Source organism: Pteronotus mesoamericanus, unplaced genomic scaffold (assembly GCF_021234165.1).
Source record: "Pteronotus mesoamericanus isolate MK-2021 breed Mesoamerican mustached bat unplaced genomic scaffold, CSHL_Meso_final contig_25, whole genome shotgun sequence".
Lineage (NCBI taxonomy): Eukaryota > Metazoa > Chordata > Mammalia > Chiroptera > Mormoopidae > Pteronotus > Pteronotus mesoamericanus.
The window spans coordinates 18,985,487-18,997,806 of NW_026555105.1; the positions used below are offsets into that span (position 1 = coordinate 18,985,487).

The 12,320-nt window shown below is 43.1% G+C and overlaps 1 protein-coding gene across 1 annotated transcript in view; it reads right to left on the bottom strand.

Moving 5' to 3' along the window:
* Positions 1-1,016: 1,016 nt before the first annotated feature.
* Positions 1,017-12,320, bottom strand: part of CBFA2T2 (CBFA2/RUNX1 partner transcriptional co-repressor 2) — a 141,028-nt gene continuing 129,724 nt past the window's right edge. Inside the window, exons 9-11 of the mRNA XM_054573879.1 lie at positions 8,448-8,516; positions 5,987-6,177; positions 1,017-1,998 (exon numbers count right to left, since the gene is read on the bottom strand). Coding sequence (XP_054429854.1) covers positions 1,705-1,998; positions 5,987-6,177; positions 8,448-8,516 — 554 coding nt within the window. The 3' untranslated portion in view covers positions 1,017-1,704. The remainder of the gene's footprint in view (positions 1,999-5,986; positions 6,178-8,447; positions 8,517-12,320) is intronic.

Below are 12,320 nucleotides of genomic sequence, written 5' to 3' on the forward strand. Positions count from 1 at the left end.
ATGCAGGTATTTTAAAGGTGTGTTGTACTGAGTTTCTTTGTAAGATAGGAAATCCTTGGGTAAGGTAAATTAGGTAGTAAAAACTCATAAAGTAAGATACACCAAATGGAAGGAAAATGCTACCCATGCTGATTACTGCTCTTTTATGGAACTGAGAGCTTTTCTCACTCTTGTCGGTGCACGGAAGGTGGCTGCCTGAAGCTGGGCTTTCAAGTGCCAGCTGCAGCGGGGCCAACCTACCCGCCCTGACTGAGTCCGTGGGGAGAGAAGGTGCTGGGGGCACGGAGGTGGAGCATGGAAAGGTCAGAGTCCTTGGGCTCCCAACAAAGCCCGAAGGGCAGGGGAAATGTGTCTGGCAGTTCTTAATGCTTTAAATGGGGTTTAGGTGATGTCCTATTTGGAGAGCCAGATCAGCAGCTGGAAAACTCCCTGAAGACAGGAAGAAAAATTGGTCAGGCTCTCTCAAAATAGTTCTCACATTTCGTAACATTTCTTAGCTCAAAGAGGGTACTTATCAAACACACAAGGGAATCTGAGACTGTTTGCCCAATAATAAATTGACGTACTATGTATAATGACGTGAAACCACGAGGTCTGAAGAATTCCTTCATGTCCAGGAGGGCTGCTCAGAAGTGACTGGCCTGGTCACACGACATCATATCTTATGGCGCAACTGTGGTTTCACAGGCGCCAAAAAGAGACCCCAGGAAGAAGATCCACACAGTGATTTGGACACGCGTGGTCTGATAAAAGGACACAGAACAAGATGACTGTGCAAACAGCCAAGTGGTGACAAAAGGTTCTGCGTTTCCAATAGATGATCCATTCAATAACTTGACGATAGTAGTTGGCCAACATGCTCAGAGAGAACAGACTTATCAAAGATTGAGTCTAATTCTCCCTCAGACCAATCCATGCGCTGGAAACTATTTTCTGCACAAGCAAAATCAAACAAGAGAGAGAAAACTGGGTCCCAAACTAAAGTAGCCAGCCAGGCTGGAAAATCTTGTCCAAAATTCTCTGTGATGCTTGGTGGAAGTTTTATTAATATTTTATTGTTACAGGTACTTTTACTGAAATGGTAACTTTCCTGTGGTTTCTGAGAATCTTTAAAAGTCTGAACATCAGGGTCAAGGGAGTCCTGAGTGCTGCTTTTTGCCTCCCCGAAGTCCCTGTGGGGCCCATCAGTGGCATCTGCTGAGGGTGGACAGGGGGCCCATCCGAGCTGCTGGGAGCGCGAGGGGCCATTCCCTGTCGGGGGGACCTCCTCCACGGCCTGCTGCCAGCCTCTAGGCCTCACGGGAGGACGGCAGAGTAGGAGACGGTGTGTTGGGCAAGCTGCTCCCAGCCTGGCTGGGCACGCTGGACAGTCTGCTGCCCCAAGAGGCTGGGAGGGGAGCTGGTGGTCTACATTGAAAAGAGGCCGGTCACGCCAGCTCCAGCGGGGAGACGAACAAACCAGAAAGCCTTGGAGGAGGCAACTCCAGCCAGCTGCCTGTGTGCAGAGAACAGACTCTAGCTCCCCCAAGGACACAGATGGGAAACTGGGGCAAGTGTCTGCAGAGGCTGCGACGCAGTGTTTACTGGGCTTGGACTCTTTCTGCCTCCACTTCACTTCTTGCTGATGACCCAACAGCTACCTGTACTGGTCCAAACAGCCAGCCTTCATATTGTGAGGTCATCAGGGGGAAGTGAGCCTGGGGCTCAGAGTCCGTTGGTGTCGATGGCTGTCACAGAGGCAGGTGTTGAGGAACGCGAGGTGGTGGCTGAGGTCTTGTCCAGGGCTGGGCTTGGAACGCTGCAGTCGGCAGACCTGGCAGACCTCCCTCCAGGAAGCAGTGGCCGGCTCTGGCTGTGAGGACTCTGGCCGTGCAGGTTCTGGCCACAAAGGCGGTGGTGCCGCTCCCAGTCCTTGTGTTGGCAGAAAGAGCCGCAGTATCGTGCTATATTGCAGCCACTGCAGGTCTCGCTGGCTTTGCGGCCACAGTTCCAGCAGTTCTGCAAGACACAGGCATCAGTTAGTTGCGTGGATATTGTGGGGCAGACGTCATCACTTGTCACCTGCACTGCAGAAGAGGGGCCCGCACAGGGAGAGCTTGGGCTGGGAGCTACACATACCTGTGCTTGTTCTACCTCTACTGTCATCTGCTTTCTGAGTTTCATGAATAAAACAGGAAGAGCATCTACCCTGATTGAGGGGACAGAGAGAAGAGGGGGATGTAAAAACACATAAACAGCATCATCACAGGGCAGGTGGAAGTCTCACCTCCTGCTGAAGGCACCAACTCATGTTTTATTCCTCGGCAACCAAACTGAAGTCTGTTCCAGGGCCCCCCACCATAGCTATCTACTCTAAGACCACACATGATTTTCTCTCTTGGTCTCCCCAACAGAGGAATAATCTTATTTTCACTGATAACACCTGATTTTTAACAAAAAGTCACCAGCCAGGAGACCGGAATGGCTGAACAGGAGTGTGGGTGGTTGTGCCACTTCCACTGTGTCCACTCCTTTCAGAGACGTGCCTTGTCGTAGGTGGGCTGAAGGTCGTGAGGATACTTCTGGCTTGTTTGCAGGAGCCTCCACAGTATCTCAGGGCACCAGGTCTAGGTCAGGGAGTTCTCTTACTACTCTGCACTTTTGGGACCGGCATTGCTAGGGTTCGGCAGAAAACACAATGGTGGAGGAGCCAGGGGCCGGGAGAGTACGCCGTTTGAGAATGCTCTAATTCTCTGACAGAGGATACAAACCACGTGAGGTGTGGTTGCAGCTAGAAGTACCAGTCATGAGAGAAGCAACTGAGACAGTCGCCGGCCAGTACTAAGCTTCAGCATCATGAAGAATGTAGCCACCAAGTGCAGCTCCCAGCACCCTCCCCTGGGTACTCTTTCCTTCCTTTCCTCTGGGTTCCCGTGGTGACTCCAGTAGTGACTCGGGTGCCTTTTCTGCACCCAAGGTCTCCAGGATCCACTTACAGGAAGAGAAAAGCCTTTTGGCATTGGCCAGAAGAAGCTATCAGGAAGTGGCAAGGATTTCTTAGGTATCAGGAAAGACTTGAACAGCCCCTCCCTTCCCAAGCCCAGAATGGCAGAAGCCAATCACAAGGCCTGGTCTGACCACTCCTTAGAGGAGAAAGACACTATCCCTCATGAAATCAGGACATTTGCTCAAGTGAAAAACAGTGGACAATAAATGTTAAAAAGGGCCACCTGGCCTCCCTCTTGCATTATACGGATGGGACACTGAGGGCCAGTGGGTAGGGACTTGCCTAAGGTTATAAAATGATTACTTGGCCATGCCAAGCCTGGAAGCCGAACCTTGTGACCCCACTATTCCCACTGCATAAGTTTAGTTTCAAAGAACATTAGAAAGGGCTGTGTACTCCCTTCTAACACAACAGGCTTCTTGGGAAACACAGGCTAGGGGCTGTTCAAACTTGCCTCACCAACACCAACACCAGAGGACCAAAATAGGAAACTGAAGTAGTTCTTAGGGCTCAAGCAAACTGCATTCCAGAGAATTTAATACTTTGGAGTCTGACAGACGTTGACTCCCACCAATGCTTTGGCAGCACATTACCGCGTTGGGGAAGGCCTCAGTGGCCGCCTGTCTACACGGCGCTGGGGTGGAAACACAGCCAACGGGTCAGCCCCAGCCCAGCGGGAGGCTGTCTACGGCCTCTGTCCAAGTCTGCAAGAACGTCTCAGGCTGGGCCAGGATGCTCAAGCACTGGTACTTTCACCTTGGCTGCCATTCTATTTAAAATAGCTTATTTCATAATTTATGACATATAATAAAAACAAAATAAACAGCCTCCCACTGAGGCAGGATCAGAGACATGCAGGAACGATGTGGTAAGTGTCAGAGCGGCTGGGGTGAAAGGAGACTGTCATGTTCCCTTTCCCTTGATTTTTTCATGACTCAACCACGAGGCTTTTGCCAAGGAATAAGACATAAAAAGTTTATTGTTGTAGTTGCCCTTCAAGTCAGCATTCCTCCAAGTGGGAGGAAACCACTTGGCCCCACAGCCCTTTCTAACTCCAGGGGAGGTGCTGGGGAGGCAGCTGTTCCACCGGGGCAGGGGCTGCCACGGCTTACACGCAAGTCGTCAACTGCATAATAACACCCTTTCCATCTACACAGTGCCTGCAATGCGGTGCGATGCAGCGTAAGGACACTTGCACAGTCACGACTAAATTGTATTTTTGGAGAAACTACGAGACCAGCAGGGCGGGGCTGCCACACACCCACTACACAGGGAAGGAAACTGATTCCTTAAGGACACACACTGTTAGTGTGCGGGGCAACAAGGCAGGAACTCCGGGCTCCTTCTGCCATCCAGGCCACCTCACAGGACGACCAACAAACTCCAGGGATACCCTGCTAGACTTTAAATACATACAATGTTTAAAATTACAACTCCTTAAAAGCAGACTCCTATAAACGGAGGTCCGGGATTTAAATCATGCTGTGGTCCAGATCTAGAACTCATGTTCTTAGCCAAAGTGTTACACTCCTTCTTTGGGGAAACACATAGAAAATATAAACACAGATATAAAAGTAGATAAATATGGACAAATATAGATATTGATATGAATAGCTATAGATATAGAATACACACAACAGAAGAAGAAATCATTTGCACAGAAACAATTCTAAAGAAAAAGCAGGAGGGGAGAAGATAAAGAAACTATTGAAGAGTTAAAGAAACTATTTCCTTTTCCCCCCATTGAGTCTAAACTTCAAATATGAATTCTGATCACCCAATGCAGCATACATTTCTGAATGCAAGTAAAAAACTGTCGTGCGGATTTGGAGAAATTACTTTCTCACCAATATAACCATTCACTCCTTTGACGCCAGGTTCACTAGAGAGTCTATGAGGTAAATTGACGGAACTATTTCTTCACACTTCAGTGCCTTCATTACAGTGCTAGAGTGAGGAATTTTTCCACATACTCTTGATATGGCCATATGACACTTACATTTCCATATTTACATTGCCATGCTTGGCATTGCTATATTGAAAGGCATCATTTAAATAGATTGAGAAAATAAAATTCCTGTTGTTTAAATTTAAGAAAAAAACAAAACCAGTAAAATACACAGTTCTTTACAACTTCAAGAGAATGTCCCAAAGATAGCTAATCACACGACTTACATAGGAAAAAAACAAAAAAACAAAAACAGGCTTGCTTAGGACTCTTAAAGCTGAAAAGCAATTAAAGTTACAGAAAAACTTCATTATATTGAAAAGGACTGCTATGGTGTTTTTGTCATGTTCCCCCGCACCCCCAATTCATTTTTATCCTCATCGTTCTACAAGAGAGTCATTTCCCTTAGAAGCATCACCAATTCCTGGGCCCTGGGTCTTGGAGAGTTGGGCAGGTCTGCCTCATCTGTCACTTCAATCCATAAAAGGACCACCCTATTTACTACAAGTAGACCAGACGCTATAGGGGCCTTCATTTCCCAACTCTTGCACCCTGGCTTCAGAACTGTGGGATCATGTCAGTTGAATTCCCTAATCCACTGTTTCCTCACTTGTAAAGATTAGAATCCAACACCCACCTCATAGGGTCATTGTGAGGATCAAAAAAACAATACATGCACTTGGCCCCATGGCTGGCACAAAGCAAATAAGCCCATCTCAAGGGGAAAGTCGTTATTATCATGCAATTCCACAAACTCTGTCTTTAGAGTGAGTTTCCAAAATTTAAACCAATATAGTAAGCTAATACAAGAATAGAGAACAGGGGAGGGCAAAAGTAGGTTTACAGTTTTGAGTATGCGAAAGTTTATTCTTGTATTATTGTTAATTATTGTATGATTTTTCCATATGAAACCCTCTGGTACCGGATAAAAATCATAATAGTCTAGTTTGAGAGGACAGTTCTATCTTACTGCTTAGTACTAGAAAAGAGAGCAGTGAGTTGGGTCAGGCCAGCTGCCCCAGCGCAGCCCCCAGGACTAACAGAAGTCTGACCTCTGTTGACTCTTCTTGCTCATTTATGACGAGGAAGGCATCCTCCGCCGCCTGCCGTTTGACGTCTGCTATGGTTTGCTCCATTCGAGCTCTCTCTGTCGCAATCACTTCAAAGGCTTTTTGCTCTGCCTCAGCAACGGCTTTCTGTACTTCCGACATGGCCTGAATTTTCACCTTATTCACAGCTTCTTCTAGAAGAAAGTGACAATAAAATCAACTGGCCGAGAAATCTTTACCCTCCCACCCCACGTCATTTCTAAAAAGGGACAGAATGGAAACAAGATGACTGTTTCCTAAAAAAACACAAAGATAGAAACATAAGTGTTCAGCTTTTATTCTTCTACTCACTTGTCCATTCATGCAACTATCTGTTGGCTGCAGAGATGGAGGTGGGCACTGTGCTAGAGAGTGGGAACACCTAAGTGACTTAAGTTGTAGTCCATGTTCTCATAACTGTTTGTGATCAAGTATACAGGTAGCTTAGGTGTCGGTATGAGACCCAAGGGGAAAGTGGTCAGCTCTACAAGTGACAGGGGAGGATCAAGAAAATGTGTCTTGGTTGAGATGACAGGTATAAATGAATTTTTGGAAAGTCTTGCATCTTATGCTAAGGACTCTGGCCCCTTTTCTAAAGAAATTGAACTCTTAATGGGTTCTATGTAAGAAAAGGCTTAAGACAGAGATACCAATTGAGAGATGGGAACAGTAATTTAGAAGAAGAGATAAAAGAGACTCTGAATTTAGGCAGAAACAAGTCGCACAGAGGGGATGGGGCAGAACGAGACTGGTAGCATCGAGGGTCTGAAGGTGGAGGTAGAGGTGAAGAATGGTGGTGCTGTGCACTGAAGTGGATATAAAGCAAAATGCTGGTGTGCAGGCAAGCGAGGCTGAAGTGCCTCTGGGGCCTCCAGCTACAAATGAACAGGAGATAGGAAGGTAAGACTGACCCAGGGAGAGAAAAATGGGCTGTAGATACAGATTTGGGCAGCCTGCCAGGAACCCTGGGCTTCCAATGCCCTGCCCAGTTACTGTCAGCTCACTGGTTCCTGGTCACTCCCTCCCATCATCGCCATCCTGCTTGGTTTCCACAGGATGGGCACTCCAAACGACACATTCTGCACTTGAGCCTCAGCCCTAAGTCCCAATGTAAATGACCTCCCACTTGTGACAAGGATGGAAACTCCCTCACTGCTTGGCTCTTGGACATGGCCTAGGCTCAAAGGAGGTTTGGACAGAGTGTTCTAGGCTGCCATCCTAGAACTTTCCATTTCATTGCTCCAGCCTTAAGAATTTTCACTTCAAAGGTCAAGCAAGAATGATGTTGACTTGACACTCCGTGCTTCCTTTGCTCTTGCTGTCCACACAGGTCTGCTGTGGCCCACCACCGCTACCTCTCATGTCCTCTTATTAGTTATCAGGTAGGTACTGTTTCTCTTAATCAGCCAAAATAATAATCCCCTGAAGAACATGTATCCTCTCAGTTTAAAGATCAATAAGAATCACAGTTTGGATAACTACCTTGCTGAAGGTCACATAAGGTCATACACAGATGGCATTATAGCAGAACAAAGACTCAAATTTAGCTGGCCCAATGCCACAGCCTGGTTGTTAACCATAGTTAACCAGAGGTACCTCCAAGGTAGAAAAGAACTCATTACCAAAGAGATCTTGTGCATGGTAATTTTTCTTATTGTCAGTAAGAATGAACTTTTACAATATGTTTATTTGTATTTTTCATAAATTTGTTCATATCTTTTGTCCATTTGTTTATTATGGTCTTGAGGCTCTTGAAAGTCTTTATGAACAACAGGTATTAACTTTCTGCTGAAGCAAATTTTATGTCAGGAAGAAAAGCAAAAACTGTGTTGGACTTAAATGTTACTGGGAAAAGGAGGCAAGAAGAAAAGGCAGCTAGTATTTGGATAAGGGAAGTATCAAGGATGTGAGCTTAGTTTAATCCCCTATCTTACCACAACAGGCAGTTCCACCCTTCTTTATTCTTGTAGAAATTGAGGCCCCCCCAAAAACAGTCTTGATGAAGCCAGGGGCAATGAAGATGAAAGGAAGAACAGATGGCTGTTTCAAGAGCAGAATGAATGAAATGTGGTAGTTTGTGAACACAGTGTGTATAGAGTCTACTGAACAGAACAGGCAGAAATGAATTAAACTATATGCACAGAAACAGGGCATATAAATAGGGAAGGAAGAGTTGGTTACTTAATGTCTCAGTGTGACCCAGAAGAAGAGAGTGAAAGGGACCTGGATGGACTGTAGGGAGGCATTCCAAATTCTTGACCTGCAAAGTAACATGGGAGGCATTCAGATGTGTGGGGCAGCTGGAGAGGAAGAGGCAGGAGCCTATGAGGAGGACGGTATGAGACAACAATCTTTCTATCAAATCAGTGTTACACACTGGCACAAACCAGTACATGCAACCTTATATAAGCAGACAGACACATACCAGTTTTTTTCCAAAACTCCACAGGTACATATCCTGTTGCTGGCCTACTATTGAATTCCCGCTGAGACTCTACAGGAGAGAGATAAGTTGTATAAAGTCAGAAGCTATCTATGACAGTATATTTTATTTTTATGAAAAATTTATTAGACATCTCATTCACCAGAGACTCAAACATGTACGTTCATTTAACACAAAAATATTCTGATAAGGGATAAAATCAGATTATAAAATAGTACACTTAACTTTTTTGAATATTCTAAATCAGTTTATTAATTCTAATATGGACAAAACCCAACATCAAGGGTTGTTACTCCATTAATTTTTAAAATTTATACTCCATTAAAAAAAAGACCGTGAATATGTGTGTGCAAAAAAGAGAATAGTTATATTATCTCATCCTTACAAAATAATATTATTAATCTATAGAGTCATAGCTATCATTTATTTATTTTTAGAGAGAGGGGAAGGGAGGGAGAAAAACATCTATGTGCAAGATAAACATTAATCAGTTGCAATCATTTATACAACAACGTGCCAAATGAAGATATGCAAATTAAGCCAAGAAAATAGAATAGAAAAGCAATCTTAACATAACAAAAAGAAATCATGCATTTGGGATTGACTTGTTAAAACTTTATCTAATAAGCATCTATTCTTACATTTCAATCAAATAATAATAATACAACAAAATTTACCACCAAAATATTTCTTTCAAGTAATGAAATACTTGAAAGTAGCTAAATTTTCCATTAACATGACCCAAAAAGTGAAAGCATTATCAAGTTACAATAAATGCTAATACCAGAGTTAAAATAAATCTAGTCAAGTTTTCATTTGATTAGGGACAGAGCCTTTTGTGATTCATGAAGACACCAAAGGCTTTTGGGATGGTGGTAATGCTGTATTTCCTGATGTCAGTTGTGGTTACACAAGTGTTCTCGCTATGCCATTATAGTATGTATTTATGCTGTGTATATTTTTTGTATATGGTAACAATTTTAAAATAGAAAGTAAAAATAAGAAACTTTTAAAATAAGTAAATTAACTAACATAATTTCTCCACTGTATCCCGTTTTGAAACTGAAAATACCAACAGAATGGAGGCAAATAGCCCAATTTATTCCAAAATGGAATCATATTCATTGCTGCTCCTTTCTGAAAATATATTTTCTTATAAACATCGATTAGATCTTAACATATTACTATTTAAGAAATTATCATAAGTCCTCCTAATGTCCTCTTAATGGTCAATCACTTCCATATTCTCAACTGGTAAGTTAAATTTCTCATGTAGTAAGTGTTTCTTGGTGAGTTAGACACTGCTGAGAGAGACCGTCAATTCTCCACTGTGCTGCTTGTTGTTCTCTGCCGTGGGAAGATGCAATGCCAAGAGCATGGGTCTGCACCACATACGGTAGTTCTCAGTCACAAAGAACGTGCCAATTCCTTCTGAACTCTTTCGTCATACCCAAGAAGGACTTCTGATGAAGCACAGCTGTCCTCTGTCTCGGGGGAGACACAGAAGGTGCAGACCCAACAGGAGTGAAGTCCTTTTCAGCTGCAGTCTCTCTAGCACCTGATTTTTACTTTTAAAACATACACCAAATACTGAAATGCATATTTCACATGCATACCTCAAATACTGAAAGTATTTCAAAGTAGGGAGATTAAAAGAGATCTTCTCTTATGAACATATATGTATTTTAAGATACTTCCTAAAATATAAATACAGATACTTATGTGTTACGTGTGTGTATTTCTGTATCCAATTTAACTGTCCCCATCACGCACAGAGTGCTGGCAAGTGCTCTGTAGGTATGTCGGGAAATATAGCTTTTGTTTCTTTCCAACTCTGAACCTTTATATGTGATTTAAGGAGGTTTTTCTGTAAATGTCTTTAAATGCTTACAAACAAACATACAGACAAGCAGTGAAGGAAAAAAACCCTCTGATCTTGAACAGTACATTTCAAATGTAACCAGAGGCACCCTGGGGGTTGCTGGGAAGGACACAGGGGTGGAGGGTGACTTATCATATATGTTTATTGTGGTTTTAAGATACAATATTCTATAAGAAATGGGTCCATTGCTTTCAAAAGTGTGAAAACTAAGGTAATTTGAGGGTTACTTTTTCCTTTTAATGTCAGTGCTAATGGACTACCTCATTTCCTTATGCTTTGTTGAGGCTAATCTGAAAAGTAGATTTTATGCTCTGAACACTTGCAAACCCATGGTGCAAAGAGGAATCAGGAGAACAGCCAGTAAAGCAGGGGAGGCCAGCCTGGCACAAAACATTTGCCAGAGAAACTTAGTAAAATGGCTAGTCCTGATGAGAATGCCTGGGAATTGGCTGCAAACTGGCCTGGGACAGGAAGGGAATCTGCACAAAGAACCTACTTTTGTAACCCCTCAAAGCAAAGAGAGGATAAGGAGATTTTGTAAGTCTTGGAAAATACACATAACATTTACCATTTTAAAGTGTATAATTTAGTGATATTTGTTCATCTTTATCTAGTTCCAGAACATTATCATCACCCCAGAAGGGAATCCCGTTAAGTGAGACATTCTGATAGTATTTCCCTAAAAAAGATTTTATTTATTTATTTTCAGAGAAAGGGGGAGGGAGAGAAAAAAAAGGGAGAAAAACATCAATGTGAGAGAGATAAACATCAGTTGACTGTCTCTCACACGCTCTGAAACAAGGACCTGGCCTGAAACCCAGGCATGTGCCCTGAATGGGAATCAAACCAATGACCTTTGGTTAACAGACTGGCACTCAATCCACTGAGCCACATCAGCCAGGGCCATTCCAATAGTATTAACACTTTCTGTGACATTGCACTGTCTGGAAAGGCCATTATACACTGTCAATAAAAAACCCCAAAACCCAAACCCCCAAAACCCCCCAAAGGGTTCTCTTCACCATAGGTGAAGTCCCTGATTCAATTCTCATACTTAAGTATGATATTTATGAAATACGGAGAAAAATCTAGGACTGGAAGGAACAAAGTAACACAAGCTAAGGAGAAAGTAGTAGATCAATTTCAACTGAGTCTTTTTATTTTTTTCAGCTGAGTCTTAAATAAGTAAAGCCAGTAAGAAAAAGGGTTTTTGAGCATGTAGATAAGCCATCTTTAATGTTAAATGACAGAAGAAACACTTGTTTACTTGTGGGGACGTGGGTAGGTCTTGACCAATCAAGGAAGCCACTCCATTTCAGTCATCAATAAACCCTTGGTCATATCCTTTGAGGACCTGTCCAGTTCTTTGCATTTTATTTTTAGGACAGATGTAAAACGTGAGATGCACCTGACCCGAAAGGGACTTCTCAGCTTACTCAGGAAATGCCTGGGAGGTAGGGCCATTTTCATGGAATTTCCTGAAGCGAAAGTAATTATTTTTATATTTCTAACCCAGAAGGAGACAAGAAGTCAGAATTTTCAGGTGGTTCTCTAAGAAAACTGGAGTTTCAGAGGCTATTGTAATCAAAGGCCAGACAGATAATACAAATAAATTGGTCAAAAATGGAGGACTAATGGTATTGTGGTTATGTAGGAACGTGCTCTAGTTCTTAGAAAAAATTAGAATGAACCATTTAAGGATGGAGATAAAGTCTTCAGTGTGGGATAATGAGCTAGTAAATTATATGTTTCTGTATTTTCTACAATGAGCTATGCGGTTTCACTAAAAAAACAAACGAACAAACAAACAACAAACCCCCAAAACAAACAAAAAACAACTTACCTTGTGAGGTTGCTTAGAATTAAATACATAAAGGAGGGTCCTCAACTCTGTGAGCCCGCGTTCCACCTCGTATCAATTAAATCAAAAACTTGAGGTGGGGCCAGGGCATCGGGACTTTTCCAAAAGTCCC